Source organism: Eumetopias jubatus, unplaced genomic scaffold (genome assembly GCF_037043125.1).
Source record: "Eumetopias jubatus isolate StellerSeaLion01/CBP00866 unplaced genomic scaffold, mEumJub1_p1.0 scaffold_8, whole genome shotgun sequence".
Classification (NCBI taxonomy): domain Eukaryota; kingdom Metazoa; phylum Chordata; class Mammalia; order Carnivora; family Otariidae; genus Eumetopias; species Eumetopias jubatus.
The window spans coordinates 89,833,378-89,856,132 of NW_028274814.1; the positions used below are offsets into that span (position 1 = coordinate 89,833,378).

General features: G+C 34.7%; 1 protein-coding gene across 3 annotated transcripts in view; it reads left to right on the plus strand.

Moving 5' to 3' along the window:
• MON2 (MON2 regulator of endosome-to-Golgi trafficking) overlaps positions 1 to 22,755 on the plus strand; it is a 102,530-nt gene that overhangs the window by 60,953 nt on the left and 18,822 nt on the right. For 2 of the 3 annotated variants that reach the window (XM_028110836.2, XM_088025264.1), the window contains 9 exons: positions 571 to 746; positions 3,186 to 3,348; positions 4,788 to 5,081; positions 7,474 to 7,672; positions 10,509 to 11,137; positions 16,850 to 16,993; positions 17,574 to 17,591; positions 17,881 to 18,009; positions 21,757 to 21,947. In XM_028110836.2, the coding sequence (XP_027966637.1) occupies positions 571 to 746; positions 3,186 to 3,348; positions 4,788 to 5,081; positions 7,474 to 7,672; positions 10,509 to 11,137; positions 16,850 to 16,993; positions 17,574 to 17,591; positions 17,881 to 18,009; positions 21,757 to 21,947 (1,943 nt within the window). The remainder of the gene's footprint in view (positions 1 to 570; positions 747 to 3,185; positions 3,349 to 4,787; positions 5,082 to 7,473; positions 7,673 to 10,508; positions 11,138 to 16,849; positions 16,994 to 17,573; positions 17,592 to 17,880; positions 18,010 to 21,756; positions 21,948 to 22,755) is intronic. The other variant, XM_028110837.2, reaches the window with a different exon arrangement.

Genomic DNA, 22,755 nt, shown 5'->3' on the forward strand with positions numbered 1-22,755 from the left:
TTTATGCCATCTTTGTTAATGTCTACCATACTTAATTTTTAGGAGTATTAAGAATTTTAAATTTAAATCCATGTGATATACATTAACAGAGTAAATGAAAGGTGATTTTAGAAATTGGAGATTTTTCCTCTCTCCAAATATAGCTAGATATAAATAGATATATTTCCTTTAGTGAGATTAATTTCATATGGGTCTTTAATTAGTGTCTTTTTTTAAAAAAAAGTTTTTAATTAATTATATTTTGTTTGGGGTCTTTAATTAGTGTCTTTTAATATAGGATCTCTCTCCATTTAACCCAAAATCTAACATGTTGAGGATTGGTTTTTATTTTCTCTTATTTTAGTAAAAGAGGGCAAAATAAACCTCTGGTGATAACAGAGACTCATATTCAGTGTTTGTTTTAGTAGAAAAGTATCTATTTACTATTATGGTCGGAATGGAGGTGAATGTAAATTTAAAAAGCAGCTGTACATAACATAATAAAATTAAATTAAATTTAAAAAAAAAGCTGTAAAGCCTTCCTGTCTTTTTGAACCTCTCTTCCTAATTAGTTTCCTGCCCTCTTTTCAGAGGCTGCAGTTGCTTTTATTGAACCCATTAAAGGAGATGTCCAGTATTAACCATCCAGATATCCGACTCAAGCAATTAGAATGTGTGCTGCAGATTCTTCAGAGTCAGGGAGACAGTCTTGGACCTGGATGGCCATTAGTGCTTGGAGTCATGGGAGCAATCAGAAATGATCAAGGGTAAGTGTTTTAAAATTAACATCCAAAAAGTAATGAAGAGGGACTTGGTCCTAAAATCTTGCAGAAGTGGTACTTTTTTATGTATGCCCTTCCTGGCTAAGATCTAGAATTGTTTTTCTTAATCCTACCCCCATTGACTATAGTGAATTATCAGGGCTCACCTTTGTTTTGGAAGGATAGAAAAATTGCTGTTTACTCGACATTTGACATTTTTACAAGAATATAAGGTTGATAGGATAAATGCGGCAAGCTAACAAATTTTGTAACACATCCAAAGATTGGGTTTTGTATTATTAAAATTAGCATTTGTAAGATGTGAATTAACACTTAGGACTTGACTTCTCTGCAAATATTGGGAAATCTAAGAAATTGCTTTTAAGGGACTTTTTTTTTTATTACGTTATGTTAATCACCACACATTACATCATTAGTTTTTGATACAGTGTTCTATAATTCATTGTTTGCGTATAACACCCAGTGCTCCATTCAATATGTGCCCTCTTTAGTACCCATCACCAGGCTAACCCATCCCCTCACCCCCCTCCCCTCTAGAACCCTCAGTTTGTTTCTCAGAGTCCATAGTCTCTCATGGTATGTTCGTCTCCCCTTCCGATTTCCTCCCCTTCGTTTTCCCCTTCCTACTATCTTTTTTTTTTTAACATATAATGTATTATTTGTTTCAGAGGTACAGGTCTGTGATTCATCAGTCTTACGCAATTCACAGCACTCACCATAGCACATACCCCCCCCAATGTCTATCACCCAGCCACCCCATCCCTCCCACCCCCCACCACTCCAGCAACATTTATTGTTCATTTATTTTATGCCAGTATATTCTAAGTACTATGCTTGCTAGTTACTCTGATTACACAGATAAATAGCTCTTGCTCTAAAAGTAGAATCTTAGGGAAAAGGAACAAGCTCTGTAAGTAGAATCCTAATGAGAATAGTCTGTTAGGCTGCAAAAGAATAGGATTCCAGTGGTAGGGGCCTGTGTCCCTGGAGGAAGGCAGAGTCAAAATTATGAAGGACCTTATAAACTATTTGGATTTGTCTTCAAAACATTTGAGAGGCATTTTTAGGAGTTTTAAGCAGAGGAATAGTGTGATCTTATGTGCATTTGAGATGTATCACTGTGACAGCACCATGGAGGGGTGGATGAGAAATGAGAGAACCTGCAGTGTTCTCTAGAAATACAGAGGAAGAGTGATGGATTTGAGCTGCTTAGCAGATTGATTATGGGAGTGAAGGGTGATAAAGGAAATAGAATAAGGAATGACTTCCAGATTTCTAACTTAGGCAGCTTAATGAATGGTGGTATTATTAACTAAGTAGTAAATACTGAAGGAAGAGCAAAATAGACTTATTTAACTTAAGGTAGAACATTGCAATGGAGAGGTCTGTCAAATGTTTGCATCTATTTGTCTCATTCTGCAGCAGAACTCATACTATCTGGTATGATGACTAGTTGAGGAGTTTTATATGATTGAGATGCTTAGGACTATTATGGAAAATTATTTTTTCTTATTTATTTGTGGTAATAAATTTTCTTAAATACTACAAAATACTGAGATGATTAAAGTGGAAAGAGATCAGCCATAGCTTAAGTCAAGCTTAAGTTTCTTCTTCCAGTCTACAATGCAGTTATAAAATAAGGCATTGTTGTAGGATGAAATTAGTTAGTACATGTAAAACATTTAGGAGGTGCATTACATAGCAAACACTCAATAAGTTTTAGCAGTTGGGGCGCCTGGGTGGCTTGGTCAGTTGGGCATCTGACTCTTGATTTCCACCTTGGTTTTGGTTGTGTTCTCAGGGCCATGAGATCAAGCCCTGCATCAGCATGGAGTCTGCTTGTCCTTCTCCCTCCCCTTGCTTGTGTGCTCTCTCTCTCTCTCTTTTTCTCTCTCTCTAAAATAAAATCTTGAAGAAAAAAATAAACGTTAGCTATTACAATTCATTTTCATTATTATTTCACCACTGGAATTTCTCTCTAAAATCAGTTACTTCTTATTCTCTTCATTTGAAATTCAAAATGTACTCTTTTCTTTTACAGACTAGATGTAGAATTTTAAATAAGATATAGATATAAAAGAATGAGGAACTAGTTTTCATTCAGTGAGTAAATTGTGTGTATTTGCATGTGCTAGGCACCATACTAGATATTGGGGATATAGTGGTGAGAAAGTAGCTGTAGCCAATTTCCTTTTCTCATTAATGTCTGTTTTGTTTGACTAGTTGATACAAAATTCTTTATTTTTATTTATTAATTTGTTCAAGTATGTCTTTATCTTTTACAGTTATGTAAATATTGAAATACTGTATGATCTGTATTAGGGAAGTTCAATTTTTAAAATAGAATTTAACTTGGTTAAAATTATTGTAAGGTGTGTCTTTTTACTTAATTTCTTTTAAGTGCATGAGTATAATTTTTTTCAGAGAATCCTTGATACGAACTGCATTCCAGTGTCTTCAGTTGGTCGTGACAGATTTTCTACCAACAATGCCTTGTACGTGCCTGCAGATTGTTGTAGATGTTGCAGGTAGCTTTGGACTTCATAACCAAGAACTTAATATTAGTTTGACTTCAATAGGTTTATTGGTAGGTATTATTGTCTTTCTTGTGATCATATGATTTAGAAATCACTGTTATCCTGTTGAGAGTGAATGCTAGGAGAACAGGCTTTTGGCTTTAGAGGGGTTGTTTAAATGACTTTTAAGTACTAAACTTCTATTTTGCATGAAGGGTTAAATGACATACTTTAAGAATTACTTCATTAATAGAATATTTGGAATCATTTTGATATATTGAGCTGAAATTTAGCTTTAAAAGATTTGTCATGAGAGGATTTAGTAAACAAGTGATAGTACATACAAGGGAAGTATTCAGTTGATGCTAGTGTTAAGATGAACTGATTTTTAATATTGTTTCAGGAGCAACATTTCCATATATTACTTATTTAGTAAATAAAGCTCCAATAAAAGGCTTTACTGTATACACAGGGCTTTGCTATATACACAGTCCTATAGTTTGTCAGCATTGCTTTATTAGCTATTAGAAGGCATATGTTAATGGAAGAGGTTTGACTATGGAAACAGATATACTTGCATTTTAATTCTGTGTGCCTCTTGTTAATTGTTTAATTATTGATGTCTTGATCCTCATTTTACTCATCTTGAATGTAGAAAGAAGTAGAATCTAAGTTAGGATATTATTAATATTATATAAGTAAACAAATAGAAAGCTCTTCCCAATATGAATGTATTTAAAGGCAATTATTTAGACTCTTAAATGTTTATTATAAGCCAGAAGTTTTTGAAGTCAAACTTAAATATCCCTTACAAGCTGGATAAGTTACTATTAAAAATGTAATTATAGGAAAGAAAGTAAGCACGTGTATAGAATTGTTCCCAAAGAGTAGTTAATTCAGTGTTGATTAAATTACTGCTAGGTGTCACCTCCTTTATATTTATATTCATAGGATTCTCTACATTTTTATAATTGGCATAATCCTCATTAATTCATACACCACATACTGTGGTTGAGAATGAAGTCATAAGATATATTTGGATATAGTAATTATTCTTTTGAAATTATAAAATATCATTAAATGATATTAAGGAATTGTTAATAATTTTTGTGGTGTCATAATGGTATCATGGTTCTTTTTTTAAAGCCTTTATCTAGTGGGAATTATAAAATTTAGGCACGAGGTAAGTACCACAGAATGTTAACAATTGGCTTTCTGTGTATCAGTATATTGATACATTTTCCCTGTTTTTCTGTATGTTCTTGAAATGTTTCATAATAAAAATGTTTGAAAATATTCATGTTAGCACATGATTGTTAACCCAAATTCTCCTGAACTCAGATGGAGACATGTGACAGAGATGTTTTCAAATCTGTTCTACTAGAAAAGAAATTACTGAAGTGGCTATTAAAAGTTTTATTCTGAAAGGTAAAGCAACCATGTGTTGCATATTTATGTGTTTAAAATGAAATCTGTGAGTGAAATGGCATTTTTCTACTTTGCTTTTTAGTGGAATATTTCAGATTATTTTTTCCAAAGAGGAGAAACTATTGAAAAAGAATTAAATAAAGAAGAGGCAGCACAGCAAAAGCAGGCAGAAGAGAAAGGAGTTGTTTTAAATCGGCCTTTCCATCCGGCACCACCTTTTGATTGCTTGTGGTTGTGTCTTTATGCAAAATTGGGTGAACTCTGTGTGGACCCCCGCCCTGCTGTGAGGAAGAGTGCAGGACAAACTCTGTTTTCAACAATTGGTGCGCATGGAACTTTATTACAGCACTCAACGTGGCACACTGTTATTTGGAAGGTATTGTAGATTAGCTTGAGTTACTAGCTTTTGAGACAAATTTCTAAATTTTCCAAATTATCTCGTTCCTATTAATTTTTGAAGAAGAATTTCCATGCGTTTGTGCTTTTGACAAAACTGAATGTTAGTTTTGTCATACTTTAAGTTGTACCTCAGAATAAATTACATATTGAAAGCCTATTCTCTCTTTTTCTGTCTTCATCTCTTACTATCTCTGTCTCTGATTTCTGCCCTTGCCTTTCCCTTTTTTCTTCCTGTTTCCCCAAAACCACATAATTCAAATGTAACCAACTGAGAATTTTATAAATAAAAGAATATCAACAATAGTGAAATATACTTGCAGGGTCACCAAACAGAAGTAACCTCTAATTGGTAAATTCTGTATGTTTGTTCATTAAATATACAGTTTCATTTTTTTCTTTTTTTCTTTGTTTTTTAATATTTTATTTTTAAGTAATCTCTACACCCAACGTGGGGCTCGAACTCAAAATCCTGAGACCAAAAGTCACTTGCTGTACAGAGCCAGCCAGGCACCCCTTTATTTTTCTTTTTCATCCTGTTTTTAAAAACTTTCTACGGGGTATCTGCGGCTCCGTTGGGCATCCAGCTCTTGATTTTGGCTCAGGTCATGATCTCATGGTTGTGAGATCGGGCCCTGCATCAGGAACTCTGTACTCAGCATAGAATTTGCTTGGGATTCTCTCCCTCCCTCTCCTTCTGCCCCTCCTCCCGCTTATGTGCAGGTGCACTCTCTCTCAAAATAAATAAATATTTCTAAAAAACTTTAAAAACTTTCTACAAAGCCAACAGCTTATTAGTGAGCATCCCCTCTTTGCTGAAAGCTTTCCTTTTTTGTTCCATCTATTCTGTTTTAATAAAAATCTATTTATCATTTCACCACTTTTGTGAATTTCTGAGATCAGTAAGTTTGACAATAGGCTGCATAGTAGATCTTAATTGTATTTAACAATTTGTCTTCAATTTAATAAAAATATTCCAAAATGTCTTCTTAAAAAATTAATAATGCATATCCACTAATAAAAATAATTAAAATTCCTTCTCCGTCCTGTGTGTTCTGTTTCAACTCCATCCACTGGCTCCTCCTCTTCAGATCACAAACATGCTTAAGCCTCCCTTACTATTTTAAAAAAACAAACTGATATTTTCTCTGATTCCTATTTTCCTTTTAAACAGCTTAATTGTTAATCTTGCTGCCTAATTGTCAGTGATTTTTTTTCTTTCCTCTCTTCCCCTGCATTCTCCTGACCCTTTAATATGATTTCCAGATTATTCTACTTCATAGTTTCTTAAACCTTAAGGTAACAGAATCACCTAGAGGACTTGTTCAAGCACAGATTGCTTAGCCACCAGCCCTTGCCTCCCAGAATTTCTGATTTTTCTGAGCCCTCTGGCTTGGGGCCTGAGAATTTGCATGTCTATGAATTTCCTGCGTGATGCTAATGCTGTTGGTTCTGAGACCATATTTTGAGAACCACAGAAATTGTTCATCGGTTATAGGTGGTCTTCTGATTGCCAAGATTTGCACCCTAAATTCAGTTCTTATCCTACTCATTTTTATTTTTTTGTAGCATTTAACGCTGTTGATTATTTTCTCCTTGAAATTTTTTCTCCCTTGGATTCTGTTTCACAGAATGCTTCTGCTTGTCTTTCCAATTTTTAAAAAATTTTTTTCTTCAATTCCCTCCCCTGAATCTACTCTTCAAATGTAAACATTCTTCAAGTCCCAAACACTTGCTGCTTGATTTTTTCTTCCTTCTTCTTTTTAATGTAGGCTCCACGCCCAATGTGGGGCTTGAACTCATGATTCTGAGTTCAAGAGTCATGTGCTCTAGTGACTGAACCAGCCAGGCGTCCTGTTGCTTGCCTGAGCCTTCAGTTATAACCTCTCCACAGATGTCTTCCATAATTACATTTTTATGGACTTCTTAGCTTCATTCCCTTCCTGTATATTACCCCGTAGATGCTCTATTGATACCCCAACTCAACAAGTCCTAGAAATATTCTATACAATTTAAAAGTTTTTCATATTCCGGAGCGCCTGGGTGGCTTAGTGGGTTAAGCACCTGACCTTCGGCTCAGGTCACGATCCCAGAGTCCTGGGATCAAGTCCTGCATCAGGCTCCTGGCTTGGCGGGGAGCCTGCTTCTCCCTCTGCCTGCCACTCCCCCTGCTTGTGTGCTCACTTGCTCTCTTTCTAATAAAATCTTTAAAAAATTTTTTTTCATATTCCATGACTTTAAGGATAATATCTCTACTGTTAAATTTTTGATTGGGGATTGATCTGTCAGGTGTAATTTCTTGTGACAGTTTCTAACTGCTGTGCTGTTACTTAAGCTATGTTATTTTTATGTGCATTTTTATAAATATTCAGGTTCTCTTTCATCTACTGGACCGAGTTCGGGAGTCTTCTACCACTGCAGACAAAGAAAAGATTGAGTCTGGAGGTGGCAATATTCTCATTCATCATTCAAGGGACACGGCAGAGAAGCAGTGGGCAGAGACCTGGGTTTTAACATTGGCTGGAGTAGCAAGAATCTTTAACACTAGAAGATACTTACTGCAACCTTTAGGTATATATACCACCCCCCCCCAGTTACATAAATAATTCATGTTAAAGGAAATTTGGAAAATACAAAAGATCTTTAAAAACTTTATGTACAGTGCTACTTTCCAAGAATAATCAGTCTTAACTGCCAGTCTTTGTTGATGTGTGGTGTGTGCATGAGCATACACATTTTCACTCATTTCATTGAGAAAATATGTAACATACATCATATGGGCTAGCCTCTAGGGGATACAGTAGTGAGTAAAACACACAGCATCCTTGTTATCATGGGCCTGAGGGAATAACTATAATTACATAAATGCAAAATTAGTGATAAATGTTACAAAGGAGTGATGCTTTGTAAGCTTATAATACGTAATTGACCCAGCCTATGAGATCCAGGGAGGCTTCTCTAAGAAAGCAGTATTTTTGCTGAGATCTGAAGGGTGAGTAGTAGTTCGTCAGGCAACGGTAAGACAAAATGTGAGGAGGTATATAGGCAGAGAGAAGTGTACATTTCAATAGTACTGAGATTAAGAAAGCCAGTGTAGATTGTACTTTCAGTTCTGATGGTGGTGATGGTGGTGGTAGAGAAAAATGAACCAAACAAATACTTTTTTACATAATTATGAGTATGTCGTACATATTCTTGCATTTTTACAAGTTACTATTTTACATTTGGCTTTTTTGTCCTTCTTTATGTTAAAGCATAAGCATATTTATCCTTTCCATCAGCATTTTTGTGTAGTGTTCTTCATGCATTTTTCCTTTTTTTCCCAAAAAATAATCTGTAGTGTCTGATCCATTTTGCACTCCTAGAGCTTAATATATAATATATATGTAAAAATCCTAGTTTTTAATTTTCACATAAAATTTACATAAAATGAAATGTACCAGTCTTAACTGTACATTTGCTGAGTTTTGACAAAGTAAGCCTCATTTTTAATACTTCCATGATAGTTACTTTATTTGAAAAGCTAAAACCTAATAAAGATCCAGTTTTTTAAAAAGACACAAGGTGGTTTGTGTAGCTTTGATAATTTTTTTATAATTCGAAGATGAGAAAATGTTTTTTTATTATCTTAGAATAATGTTCATATTTTTAACATAACCATGTACAATATATAACTATACCTGGTCTTTTAGAAAGAGGACTTTTTTCTAGACATAGAGTTACATTAATAGAGGAATTGCAGGGTTTTTCTTCCTGTGGTATGAAATATTCTGAGATTAAGTCACCATTCTGGTTGGTAAATGTATGTTTCATCTGACTTTTGAACTAGGATGGCAACAGACAGAAGTGTTTTGTTTAGCTGTTTTGATAGTTTTTAAATGTAATATGTCAAAACTCTTTGAACAGTTTACTAAAAAAAAAAAATCTGTGTTTTCAATTGTATGTAAATTATACCTCACTTTTTAATAAAAGAAAGAGTGGAGAGGAAGAGGCATGTAACTGGCCAGGTATTATTTTTTTGTCCTATATAGGCAGAGTAGTACTTATTGTTTCATACCAGGACTACTTCCAGTTTTCCTACTAACTGAATGCTTCCTTAGGCATATGGGTTTATCTCTTTTTTAAAAATTTAGTCATTTATAGCCTTTGGGAAGTGACTTTAAACCTTATTATGTAAGTATTTCATAGCCTACATATGTCATCCTGCTTTGGAAAATAATCAATTCTTCTGATTTTGGTGTTATTTAAATGCAAGTATGTGGGGCGCCTGGGTGTTCCAGTCAGTTAAGCATCTGCCTTCGGTTCAGATCATGATGCTGGGGTCGTGGGATCGAGCCCCGCATCGGGCTCCCTGCTCAGTGGGGAGTCTGCTTCTCCCTCTCCCTCTAACCATCCTCCCTGCTCGTGCTCTTGCTTGCTCTCCCTCTCTCTCTCTCAAACGAATAAATTAAAAAACCTTAGAAGAAAAAAGTAAGTGCAAGTACGTGGGTAATAATCCATGGTGTTAAAGCCATTAGGCTAGATTGCTGGAGGAACAAGGTCATTTTTTGCTGGGCTTCATAGAAACAAACTACATTTTGCTATAAAGAGCTTCAATATAAATGTGCCTAATTGGTCATAGGAGTAGAACAAGAGATTGGATTGACCAGTGGAAACTAACAACTACCATTCAGCCTGTGCTCTGCTGATGGTGGATCAGCAGACTCAGTTTCACATGAGAGGAAGAAATTTAGACTCATTCTAAAAAGGCAGTCTGTTCTTTATGGTACATTTTCTCCTGGTGACTCCTTGTAATTGGGAAAAAATGTTTAAGAAAATTCTGCAACCAAAAAAAAAAAAGAAAAAAGAAAATTCTGCCACTATAAGTTATGTAAATATGAAAACCAAAGTGTAAAGTTAAGATTTTATGAGCATAGCATAGTTTAAACATTTAGACCTATAAAAAACACGTATTATTCAGTTATAATTTGTTAACTTTTCCAATATTTTTAAGAATGAGAACATCTTATTTTTAATCATTAATAAAGATGGATGGGTAGATCAAAGTTGTAAAAAGCTTTTGTTTTTACCCTCTTAAGTTTTTATTCTGTTCTCCTTAGGCAGAAATACCAGGAAATAGTGTACACATGTACATACATTTATAGAGTTCTGTTTTTAAGACCAAAACATTGATATATTCATTATCCTCTTCTTGGTGCCCTTTATTCCTGTATTTGAAAAAAAATTTTTACTGGAGTTTTGGGTTTCATTGATTTTAATTCACATTGTTTCTACCTTAATACCTAAGCATATTTTCCTAGTTATATAGGAATTTAAGTAGAAAAATAAAGCAAACATTCCAGAGTGTGCAGTAGTAAGAGAAATCTTGACTACTTTGATAGATTTTGTTTTTCTCTTCCTAATATAGGAGATTTTTCAAGAGCATGGGATGTTCTCCTTGACCATATACAGTCAGCAGCACTCAGCAAAAACAACGAAGTATCTCTGGCTGCACTGAAAAGCTTCCAGGAGATTTTACAGATTGTGTCCCCCGTCCGAGACTCAGATAAGCCTGAGACACCACCTGCAGTTAATGTACCTGTGCCTGTCCTTATAGGGTCCATATCAGGCCCTGGCCTGAGCAGGCCATTTGTAAGAACAGATTCCGTTGGAGAGAGACTTGGAAGATATAGTAGCTCTGAGCCACCCATAGTTACCGATGAGCTTGAAGATTTGAATCTCTGGTGGGCTGCATGGAATACCTGGTATAGAATCGGATCGGAAAGCACTAAGCCTCCTGTTACTTTTGACAAACTGACTTTCATTCCCAGCCAGCCTTTCCTTACCGCTTTAATTCAGATATTTCCAGCTCTCTACCAACACATAAAAACTGGTTTCAACATGGATGACTTGCAAAAGCTGGGAGTCATATTGCACAGTGCTGTGTCAGTCCCAATAAGTTCAGATGCATCCCCTTTCATTCTTCCATCTTATACTGAAGCAGTTTTGACAAGTTTACAGGAAGCGGTGCTTACAGCTTTAGATGTTCTCCAAAAGGTAATAGAATTTTAGTGGCTCTCTAAACAATAATGCATGTGGTTCACTGGAAGTTTTTTAGTTTGCTGTATATTTTTTGAGATAAATTCGGGATCACCAGGATTGTTGAAAATATATACTTTGTGTAAATTCAGTATTGTAAACATCCAGTTATTTTAAAAACGTATGGTTTTCTGATGTATTTGAAAAGATGATTCAGGTTTGTTTTGAGAGTCTTTCAGAAACTGTATCCTCTTGTTTCCTTTCACCAGCATTTTTGGTTTGACAGCTCTTTACAAGAGGATATACTTTTCTGAATAACAACTTTAGTAAAGTACTTCTTTTTTTTTAAAGATTTTTATTTATTTATTTGTTAGAGCGTGGGCAAGAGAGAGTGAGCGAGAGCACAAGCAGGGGGAGCTGCAGGCAGAGGGACAAGCAGGCTCCCAACTGAGCAAGGAGCCTGATGCAGGTCTTGATCCCAGGACCCTGGGATCATGACCTGAGCTGAAGGCAGCCACCCAACTAACTGAGCCACCCAGGCGTCCCGTAAAGTACTTCTATAATTAGAAAATTAATAAGCTATGGGATCATATATATACATATATATTCATTGTACTTAAATTTAGCTCTGGAATTGTTAGAAACCTAAATTTTAAAAAAGAAGTAAGAATAAATTTATAAAGTATTTTCCTCACAGAAATTTTAAAAAGAGATATATCTTTTTTTAAATTTTATTTTATTATGTTATGTTAATCACCATACATTACATCATTAGTTTTGGATGTAGTGTTCCATGATTCATTGTTTGCGTATAACACCCAGTGCTCCATTCAGTACTTGCCCTCTTTAATACCCATCACAAGGCTAACCCATCCCCCCACCCCTCTCCCCTCTAGAACCCTCAGTTTGTTTCTCGGAGTCCATCGTCTCTCATGGTTCGTCTCCCCCTCCGATTTCCCCTCCTTCATTTTTCCCTTCCTACTATCTTCTTTTTTTTTAACATATAATGTATTATTTGTTTCAGAGGTACAGGTCTGTGATTCATCAGTCTTAACAATTCACAGCGCTCACCATAGCACATAGCCTCCCCAGTGTCTATCACCCAGCCACCCCATCCCTCCCACCCCCACCACTCCAGCAACCCTCAGTTTGTTTCCTGAGATTAAGAATTCCTCATATCAGTGAGGTCATATGATACATGTCTTTCTTTGATTGACTTATTTCACTTAGCGTAATACCCTCTAGTTCCATCCATGTGGTGGCAAATGGCAAGATTTCATATTTTTTGATGGTTGTGTAATATTCCATTGTGTGTGTGTCTGTGTGTGTGTGTGTGTGTGTGTGTGTGTGTGTGTACACACACCACATCTTCTTTATCCATTCGTCTGTTGATGGACATCTTGGCTCTTTCCATAGTTTGGCTATTGTGGACATTGCTGCTATAAACATCGGGGTGCATGTACCCCTTCGGATCACTACATTTGTATTTTGGGGGTAAATACCCAGTAGTGCAGTTACTGGGTCATAGGGTAGCTCTATTTTCAACTTTTTGAGGAACCTCCATACTGTTTTCCAGAGTGCCTGCAACAGCTTGCATTCCTACCAACAGTGTAGGACGGTTCCCCTTTCTCCGAATCCTCACCAACGTCTGTCATTTCCTGACTTGTTAATTTTAGCCATTCTGACTGGTGTGAGGTGGTATCTCATTGAGGTTTTGATTTGGATTTCCCTGATGCCGAGCGATGTTGAGCACTTTTTCATGTGTCTGTTGCCCATTTGGATGTCTTCTTTGGAAAAATGTCTGTCCATGTCTTCTGCCCATTTCTTGATTGGATTATTTATTCTTTGGGTGTTGAGTTTGATAAGTAAAAAGAGATATATCTTACCTAGTGTGTTTTGTTACTGTGAAAAAGTTACTAAGGAGGGCACGTGATGTAATGAGCACTGGTTATTGTATAAGATTGATAAATCACTGACCTCTACCTCTGAAACCAATAATATATTAGATGTTAATTAATTGAATTTAAATAAAAAATTAAAAACCAAACAGCAAAAATAATAAATTAAAAAAATTAAAAATAAACAAACCTAAAAATCATTGAGTAAATCCCAGTTAGCAGGCAAGACCAGATCAAAATCAAAGAATTCTTTAAACTGTCGAGATAATTGTTAGCACAGTTCACAACAACCATAATGCTAAGCGGAAAAATGCCAACAGAGGAGCCAGCAATTCCAACAAAGTTGCTATGACATTCTAACAAAATTAGAATGGAACTAGATTCTGATTACACATGTGTTAATCAGATTTGTGTACTGCAAATCATGTTTTCTAATTAACTGATTGCATTATATCCAGCTGGAGTGATGAAAACTTTCACAGTAAAAGTAGTGGTTTCTGTTACACCATAATACCTCTTCATTGGCTCTGGAGGAAGTCCAGCTGAGTAGTAATTCCTTGATCTTTTTAACCCTAGTTACATTGTGTAGAGAAACAAATTGTGTAGAAACTTAAAATTTAAGAGAATCTGACATTTAAGAAACTTTATTGTAGGGTTATTAGCTTTCAGCAATTGAAATCAAAATAGCTATTTTTATTTTCAGTGGAGAAATAAAAGTAGCCTGTCACTACTTATTTTTTAGCCTTTGATTGACCATGCACATAGGTTGCTTATGGAGTGGCCTGGAGGAAACTGAAAAGTTATTCTGTCAGAAAAGCAAAGGAAAGCACAGGCCTTATGGGATGTCCGTAATCTAGAACTCTCATTTTAGATGTTTGATTCAGGTTTTTATAAACCCAAACCTCCAAAATTTTTTTCAAGGAAAAAAAGTACATAATTTTGTTTTTAAAAACTCTGCTTTAACAATGACAGAATAAACAGAATCATTTATTCCAACTACTAGGAATTTGTTCTGAGCTTTTACTGGCTTTGAAAACAATATATACATACCTTCAGTCTGAAACCTAGGAGGCTTTATTGCTGTTCATTTCTATCAGTTGGTATCATTTTGCATTACTAATTTTCACTCTAGCTATTCTTTATTACTTATGTGATTATCTAAATGATATTTCATAGTACTTGAATATGAGTAAGCATGTGGTGTCTTTAATATTTCCTAATAGAAAAAATTAACATATTTCATTATCAATAAAAGTGTTTGTGTATTTTCTCCCACAGGTGTCAGAAAAGTTTTTTACAGCACAATTTACTTACTTTGGGACTTTATCCTTAAATTAATAAGCTATCCAATGAAACATTTTATTGATTAAAGATCATTTCCTGCGTAAAACCTTTTTTGATTTCACGTTTACCCTTATATAGTTTAGGGCTTCAGGGTCACAGTCTTCACTTGGTTCTTAAATCACTAGTTCCCACCAAATTGACCTAGTTATGTATGCTAATTGATTTTTTTTTGTTTTTTGGCCAAGATATTTTGGCATGTGTTGGACCTGAGAATTTGATTATCTGTTTTCCCTAAGTTCTGAGATCAGGAGACTGCATCTGTCTTATTTATTGCTAAACTTCCTAAAGTCAATGGCTGGATACTGTATCTGCCTGCCTCCATCATCAAGGCTGCTAGAGTAGTACTCCAGGAAACACCATCACATTGTGTGTGGATGGTGCCCTTGGAGTTGTGCAATGAAGCCCTGCCTGCTAGTCAGTGGGACAAGTTTTGGAATCTCTTTATATATCAGCTTCTTAATCTATTAATCTATAAAAAAAAATAATAGATCTTCAACTTTTTTCTTATTAAATGGGATTTATAAGGCACTTACTGCCTGGCACAGTTAAACTAAATGTTAGCTGTTACTGTCTTCATCATCAAGTTCCCTGTCAAAGGTCTTAGTATATGAGGGGAGAGGGCAAAAAAGTCTTTATTAGGTACTGAAGGAATTATTGTTGAAGGACTTAAGAGAAACCTTGAACCATGTCAGAGTTTGGATGTCCATTTTCTGTTCTTGTTTTCACATGTAGTTTTCAAACTGGAATAATAGGAAATGTCTAGATAGCTGACTGATTCTTAACTTTTGGAGTAAAATCTGTTATCAGGTTCATACTGTAGTTTTTTTCTGATACACAAACTTAATACTGAAGAAAAACCAGTAATACCTTTTTCTTGGAGTTTGTTTAAAAACATGTCAATTTCATATTATGCATTTTAAGATCTCAGAATTGCTTATTAAGTCAACTGTAATGCTACAGTATGTTTTCTTTTTATAAAGGACCACTGAAAATCAAAGTGTGTAGTCACAGTCATTATTTGGTGCTAAGGTATTTCCAGAGAAATGGTAATACTTAGTTTTCTAAGGTAACCACACAGGCTTTTTCTCTTTTTTAGTCATTGAAAATTTAGGAATCCACTTGGTATAATTATTTCTTTTCCACAGTAGTTACTGCTTGTTTACTTATAAGAGTTACAACTCAGCAAGAGGTTAGTAAAGAAGAAAGTGAAATTTACAGAATCAGTCCTTAGAGTGAATTTTTTTAGGCATTCAAGTTCTCTGTTTACTGTTACTGAGAAAAGTGACCAAATATTGAGAGATAGTATTAGATATCTTTATTCTACTTTTTTACATTGTAATTATAAGATGATCTAACTTAGGTATGGCAGCACTTTGCTTATCTATATTTCAAGACTTTTATTTAAAACTTAAGTCATAACTAAATGGTTACATCTTCTCTCAGGGAAAATAAAATTAATGTATTATCTGACAGGTTTAAAAAGGCATGGGTTGCAGAAAAACATAAATGTGTGCATCTTTTTAAAGAATATTCCTTAAAATTTTGAAATGCTTTGAATTTTGATTTAGTACTTTGAGGGTACCTCAAGTGCAGAATGACCATGCTTTTTGTTTTGTAAAGCACAAATTTATTTTAGACATTATGTAAATAATATCATTAAATATTTTTCCCACAGAGAAAAAGAAACACTAAAATATGTGAAAGGACAAGAGGAGAAAACACATTTGTGGCTAGAAAAAAATGAAAATATAAGATTTATTTTAAGTACTTTCAACATACCTGAAGTAATTAAAATCTGCAGTGTCAGGATATGCAATTTGTTTTATCAATTTGTTTTATCAAATTGTTTATAACAGGTTTAGTTTCTATTAATTTTTTAAAATTTTCTTGTTTTAGAACAAGTCTATATATTCAGATACATTAGACATTAAATATACACTGCCCTGTTAAAAAATTAACATATACATTTCTTTTAGAAACAGATTTTCATCCATGGCTTATTTTCCCCAACTATAATACACATGATTATTTGTGAAAGTCAGAAGACTAAGCATAGTGCAGAAATCAGCTGTCATTTCATTGAACTGATACTATCACTTAAATAGAAGTCAGTATCAGTCAATATAATCTTGGTCATTGAAGCGTTCTTGATGGTGTAATGGTCCTGAACCAATGATCCGATCATGGAACCTCAGGACTGCCTGGGGCTCCTCTCCAAGTGCTTGCCCTTTTTCCAGTCTGTTAAGTCATAAATCACACTTTCTATTAAAAACATTTTGTAGCTCATTAACACTTTTGGCTTATACTTTATTCAATAATAGTTTAAAATAGCTTGTAATAGCTATGTCCTTCAGGGCTTATAAAAGATTGTATAATACTTATATAAAATAGGACAGTTTTTAAGATTCTTTGGGTAAATGCATATACAGTGAAGAACTTAACTGGAGTTCAGGTTATGCATTCTGCTGTTCATATTTTGCTTTTATAGGCCATCTGCGTGGGGCCAGAAAACATGCAGATAATGTATCCAGCTATATTTGACCAGTTACTGGCATTTGTGGAATTTTCCTGTAAACCTCCACAGTATGGACAGCTAGAAACCAAGCACATTGCAAATGCAAAATATAATCAGGTAATTTCATTTAAATTGTATTTTCTCTGTGAGATTTCATGGCTTATAAACAGTTCCACATAAGATGGAAATTTTTCATTTACAAATAAACTTTCATATGTCTGTTAACAGTTTAAGCTCAAAAGAAACACTATTTGGAAAATCTTTTCTCTGTTCCTTTTTTTCTTGTTTATAACTCTCCTTTCCCAAGTAGTTCTCCAGAAAGTTTGGCCCCTTTCATGTTACGTTTTTCTTCAGAGTTCCTTTCTTGACTGCCCCATCCCATTACAAAATGGCTTCTAAATCCCTAAGCCTAATCTTGTCTAAAATAAATGCCTGAAATGCAAACTGAAGACATCTGTGTGTACTAAATAAGTTGTCTACTGCTGGTGTGAAATTTAGTTGGATTTTACCTAAAAGATTTTTATAGCCATCATTGGCAAATTTTGGCTTAGGGGAAAAGTAAATTTCTGAATGCATGCACAGGCTGATTTTGTTCACTCAACATTAAATTAAAATTTTACATGGTCCGAAGAGTAGTTTTAATGTGTATTAACTTTTCTCATTCTATTTGTCTTGCAACACAATGGAATCACAATAGATCCAACTATTTGCACCGGTGAGTTAAATTTCCTGAAATTGTCCTAACCTGTTGGCAACAAGTAAAGTACATCTTTCCCATTTCTTGGTAGAATGCTCTCTGCGCTTTTTCTGATAGTTTTAATTTTTGCCTGGCTGAAAATCGTTCTTTCATGAAGTACATATCTGTTTGAAAACTTTGCATGTAATATAATCTGACCTAAAACCAAGGACTGAACTTTAAGACAAAGAAGGTGTCTCTTTGAACACAGTATAATTTAACTTAATCTCATTTATTTTTAACTCCATGTGAAAATATTACTTTTTAGGCGGAATGGGTAGCCTTGAATTATGTACCGTTTGCTGAAAGGTCTTTAGAAGTAGTTGTGGATTTATACCAAAAAACAGCCTGTCACAAAGCAGTCGTGAATGAGAAGGTACTCCAGAATATTATTAAGGTATCTTTTTCTTTTTAATTCCTATTCTTTGATGATGACACTATTACCGAAATTACTTTTTAGGTAATAATATATTATCATATATTGAGATAAATGGAAAATACTTATATTATTATTTATAGGGACTTTTCTCCAACATTCATGGATAGTATTTAGGAAGCCAGTCCCAGTATGAAAAGTTTTTTTTTTTAACGAAAAGTATTTTAAAGTAAGTATGCATTAGATTTTTTACAGTTCTTTAATTATGCCACAAGTCAATGAAGGATCCTGTTTCTTAGGACAGTAACTTCTCATACTTCAAGGTTGATGAGCATTCAGGGAGAAATGCACAGCGCATCAATTTAACTGATGTGTATTTTTTTTTAAGTCAGTTTCTTAGTGTATGGACCATTTTTAAAACTCATCTCTTGTTGATTCTGTCTGATTCCTCCGAAGTGTATTTCTTGTTTTTTTCCTGTGTTTTGAAGGGCAAACCTCAACCTTGCCTTCTATTTACTGAACAAATATAGGCCAGTATGAACCATCTTCCCTCAAGGAAGACGGCCATTCTCGTTCCAAAGCTCATCCTGCTCGTTGTTTCCCTCCTTTGCTCTCTCCCTTTTTCTTTGTTGATGATTCTTTCATTTTCCTTTTAGCCTTGTAAACAGTATCTTGGAAAGATGATAAAGCCCTTTATTTAAGAACTTTCTCTTACTTTGCTTCCTACTCAAATGGCCCTCCTCTTTCAGCTTTCCTTTTTTTCCAAATTCCTTTACTTTAAACAGCTTGTGTCCTTCACATAGCTGCAGCTCACTCTCAGCCCACTGCAGGCTGGCTTACTTTCACATTGTGCTTCAGAAATGACTTAAAGTTTAGAGGATCAAATCTTTAAATCCTGTGTCCTTTTCTAATTATCTTCCTATTATATGATATTGCCCTTGCCTTCTTTAAATTCTTTCTTCCCTTGACTTTTGTACTCTTTCTACCCCTCCCATGCACCCCATCACAACTATTCTCTCTCTCATTTACTGAGAATAGTTTTTAAGTACCTCTGTTGCCACATACTAATTAAATAGTAGGGATTAAAAATGAATAAAATAATTCTTATATTTAATAATTCAATGAAAAGAATATAGAAAGGCAAACAAATAATAATATAGTATGTTAAGTCCTAGGTGAAGACCACAGAGTGGATTCACATAGACCTGCCTTAGAATAGTGCATTACTCTTTACTTGCTGCTGTATGATTTTGGGTAAATGAACCTGTCAGAGTATTTCTCATCTGTAAAAGAAGGTTAATACCAATACCACTTACGTGTCTGAACTATTAAGAGACTCATTTGAGATACAGCATTTAATGATACTTGCCACATCTCAGTGCTCAATAAAAACTTAGTCCCTCCTCCCATCTCCCATAGACAAGGAAGTAACTAACCTGCCTAGAGGATTTTGGCAAGGGTTAATAGAAGTGACACTTGAAGGAGTAACAGGTTTGCTAGGTAGAAAGGGAGAGGCATTAAGCAATGTAAAAGATTGTGGTATTTTTTCTTTTCTTTTTTTTTTTTTAAAGATTTTATTTATTTGAGAGAGAATGAGAGAGAGAGAGCACATCAGAGGGGATAGGGTCAGAGGGAGAAGCAGACTCCCTGCCGAGCAGGGAGCCCAATGCAGGACTCGATCCTGGGACTCCAGGATCATGACCTGAGCCGAAGGCAGTCGCTTAACCAACTGAGCCACCCAGGTGCCCTGTGGTATTTTTTCAAGAAATATTGAGAAATTCCATTTAGGGAGATGTCAGGGCTAGGAATAAGTCTGAAAAAGTAGCTATGGTTCTTATAAACCATCATAAGGAATCGAACTTCATTGAGGTTGAACACTAAGGAGTGACATGAATCACTTTGTCTTTTTAAAAGACTTCAACAATCTCTTTTCTATATCCCCCCTTTCTTGATGCTGCTTACTCTATTGTGGTTTAGTGGACAAGGCTCTTTCTTTCTCAAAAATTGTGAGCTTTGTGGCAGCAAGAACAGAATTTCCCAGTTCCCACATACATTTACTCAGCATATACTATATGCTAGTCTCTGTATTAGTTGCTGAAGTATTTTTAAACAAAAAATGTATAAATCACATAGATCTATTGTGCTTAGCATTCCCTTGGTTTCAGTAAAATATTAATTGTAGTGGTAAACTATATTTTTCTGTTATCTAACCTTGAGTTATAAAATGTTAATTTAGACTTGCCCTTGTATAATTTAGTATTATTTTCTTTGCAAATGACATACATTCAGGCTCTGATTAGCTTTAATAATGAAGGAGGCTTATTGCCATGCTTAGTTTGAAAATTCAGAGATAGAGGGAGGGTTTTAGGTTTGGTTTATTCAGTGGTTCAGCAGTATCAACAAAAATAAATTTTTCTCTCTCTCTCTTCTGCTTTCCAAGGATTGACTGCATCCCAACTATGTTTCTCCTCATAGTTATAGACTAATAAAGGGCTTGATGTCCAGTAGGAGGTGTGTGTATGTGCATGCACTTCTTATCACACTATTCTTCTTCGTTCCTAAAATTAACTTTAAGTGGACCAGCTTTAATCCTATGGCCAGTCTTGAACCAGTAATTATGGCCAGGGAAATGGAGTATATTAATTGGCTTAATAAGCTAATCATCTCCTTACCCTAACTCCCGACTGAAAGTGGAGTCAGGTTCCCCCAAAGCACATGGGGAGAGGGAAAGGATAGATTTGGCTAGGCTGATTATCTCTTAGTGGAGGCTCAGTTCATGCTAACATGTAATGGTTCACTATGTGAGTAGTCAGTAATAATTGTGTGGAGGATGATGAAATTAAGTTTTATATTCCCTCCGTAACCTTGAAATATGAAAAGGTATCTCTTCTACTCTTTATCTTTCTCTAACTGGAATTTTTATATAAAAGCAGGATTTTCACTCTCATGCAAACGATCTATTGATAGTGCTCTGAGACAGCTCACTGTGATAGTTTGGTCAGTCTGGTCTTCTAGTTGCTGGATAGAAGTGTGGCTGTAGGAGTTCATTCTGAATCACCAAATTAGTTCTTTAATGGTTTATAGCAACCTACCGCAAAAGTGGACCAGTTAAAAAGTCTCAACATCGTAGTCACTATACATAGCTCAGATGCTTTACTCCTGTATCCACAAGGGTTAAAGAATAAACTATCTTTTTAATCATCAGTTTTACTGAAATAACTTGGAAATGGAAAAAAAGTACATTAAAATGTTGGAGTAGAATATAAAATTCAAAGAATTTTAGAGATAAAATATAAGACTTCAAAGTATTGCTGCTTTAGGTTATGTTTACCTAACCAATAATGAAAAAAGCAAGGTATTGATCTCTGTTAGATGGGAGAACCCCATCAGTCAAATTATTTTCTGCTAGGAAAACTATGGCAAAATGTTACTAATTCCATAACAGCAATTTGAGAGAAGCTGCAAAATTGTAAGTTTACTACTCCTATCTTAAGTTTTCAGGTAACATCCCTATGTTTTATGAGAAACTGAAGTTCAGAAAGTTGTTACTTGTTCAAGGTCATTGTTTATAAAATGGAGACAGAGTATCTTACTAGGCAGTAGATTTGAAGACTGTGTCTGAAAATTGATCTTTCTAGAAAATAACATCCTTTTTAAAGTGAAAATACCTATGCTATTATTTTTTTCTGCTTTAGTTTTTTTAAGTAATTAAAGTTGTATGTATATATTTTATTTAATACATATGTTAAACTGTCTTTATTTTCACAGACACTTAGGGTTCCTCTCAGTTTGAAATATTCCTGCCCTTCTGAAAGCACATGGAAATTAGCAGTATCTTCTCTCCTCAAAGTTCTTTCTATTGGGCTACCTGTTGCCCGGCAGCATGCTTCTTCTGGAAAATTTGACAGTATGTGGCCAGAATTAGCCAACACTTTTGAAGACTTTCTCTTTACTAAAAGGTCAGCTCATTCAATTTTACAATTGTAAGACAATCTCTCAAAAATATGTAATGCCTGCAATTGAACTAAAAACAGTATTTCTCATTATTCATTAACAAAGTAATTATTAAGATTGCTCCATCGTATACAAAGCACAACTGATTTATTAAACATTTATCCACTAGCTACATTATCTGTGAGCAAATGGAGATTTTTGCTTTTCACAGTGTTTTTGGTTTTAAGACAGGAATCTCTAAGATTATATGGATGCATCATAATTAAGGTTTTAACTCAGTGAAGCTAAGAAGATCTATTTTTTCAGTCTGCTTCCCATTTGACATTGCAAGAAGAAAATAATTTCAGAAAATCAGTATTTTACTGGAATAAATAAGATTAGTAGTGATAATGATCAGCTCTTTAAGATGTTAGGTTTGGCAAAGAAGAGTGGAATTTTCACTATGTGATATCCACCTGAGGGCTTATGTTTATGGATCTTCTTTTGACCCCTCACTAAGTGAGAGTAGGGTAATTGGAACACACACTACATTTTTTGAAGGAGGAATCTTCTGTGGGTTAACTTAAATTTTGCTGTGTGAAAGCATATCTGGTATTTCAAAATTGAAAATAATGACATCCTAATTTCTGTTTCCACAAATGGTCAGATTTTGTTTTACTTTCTTTTGTATATCTCATCTCTAGAAATCTTACAGATACCAATGCAAGTGTACCTCTTTGTATTTGCAGAAAAATTATAGGGACTCACAGAGCATATTCAAACAAATTATGTTTTTATCTTTAACCCTGAAAATAGAGGAGTTCCTCTGTGGAC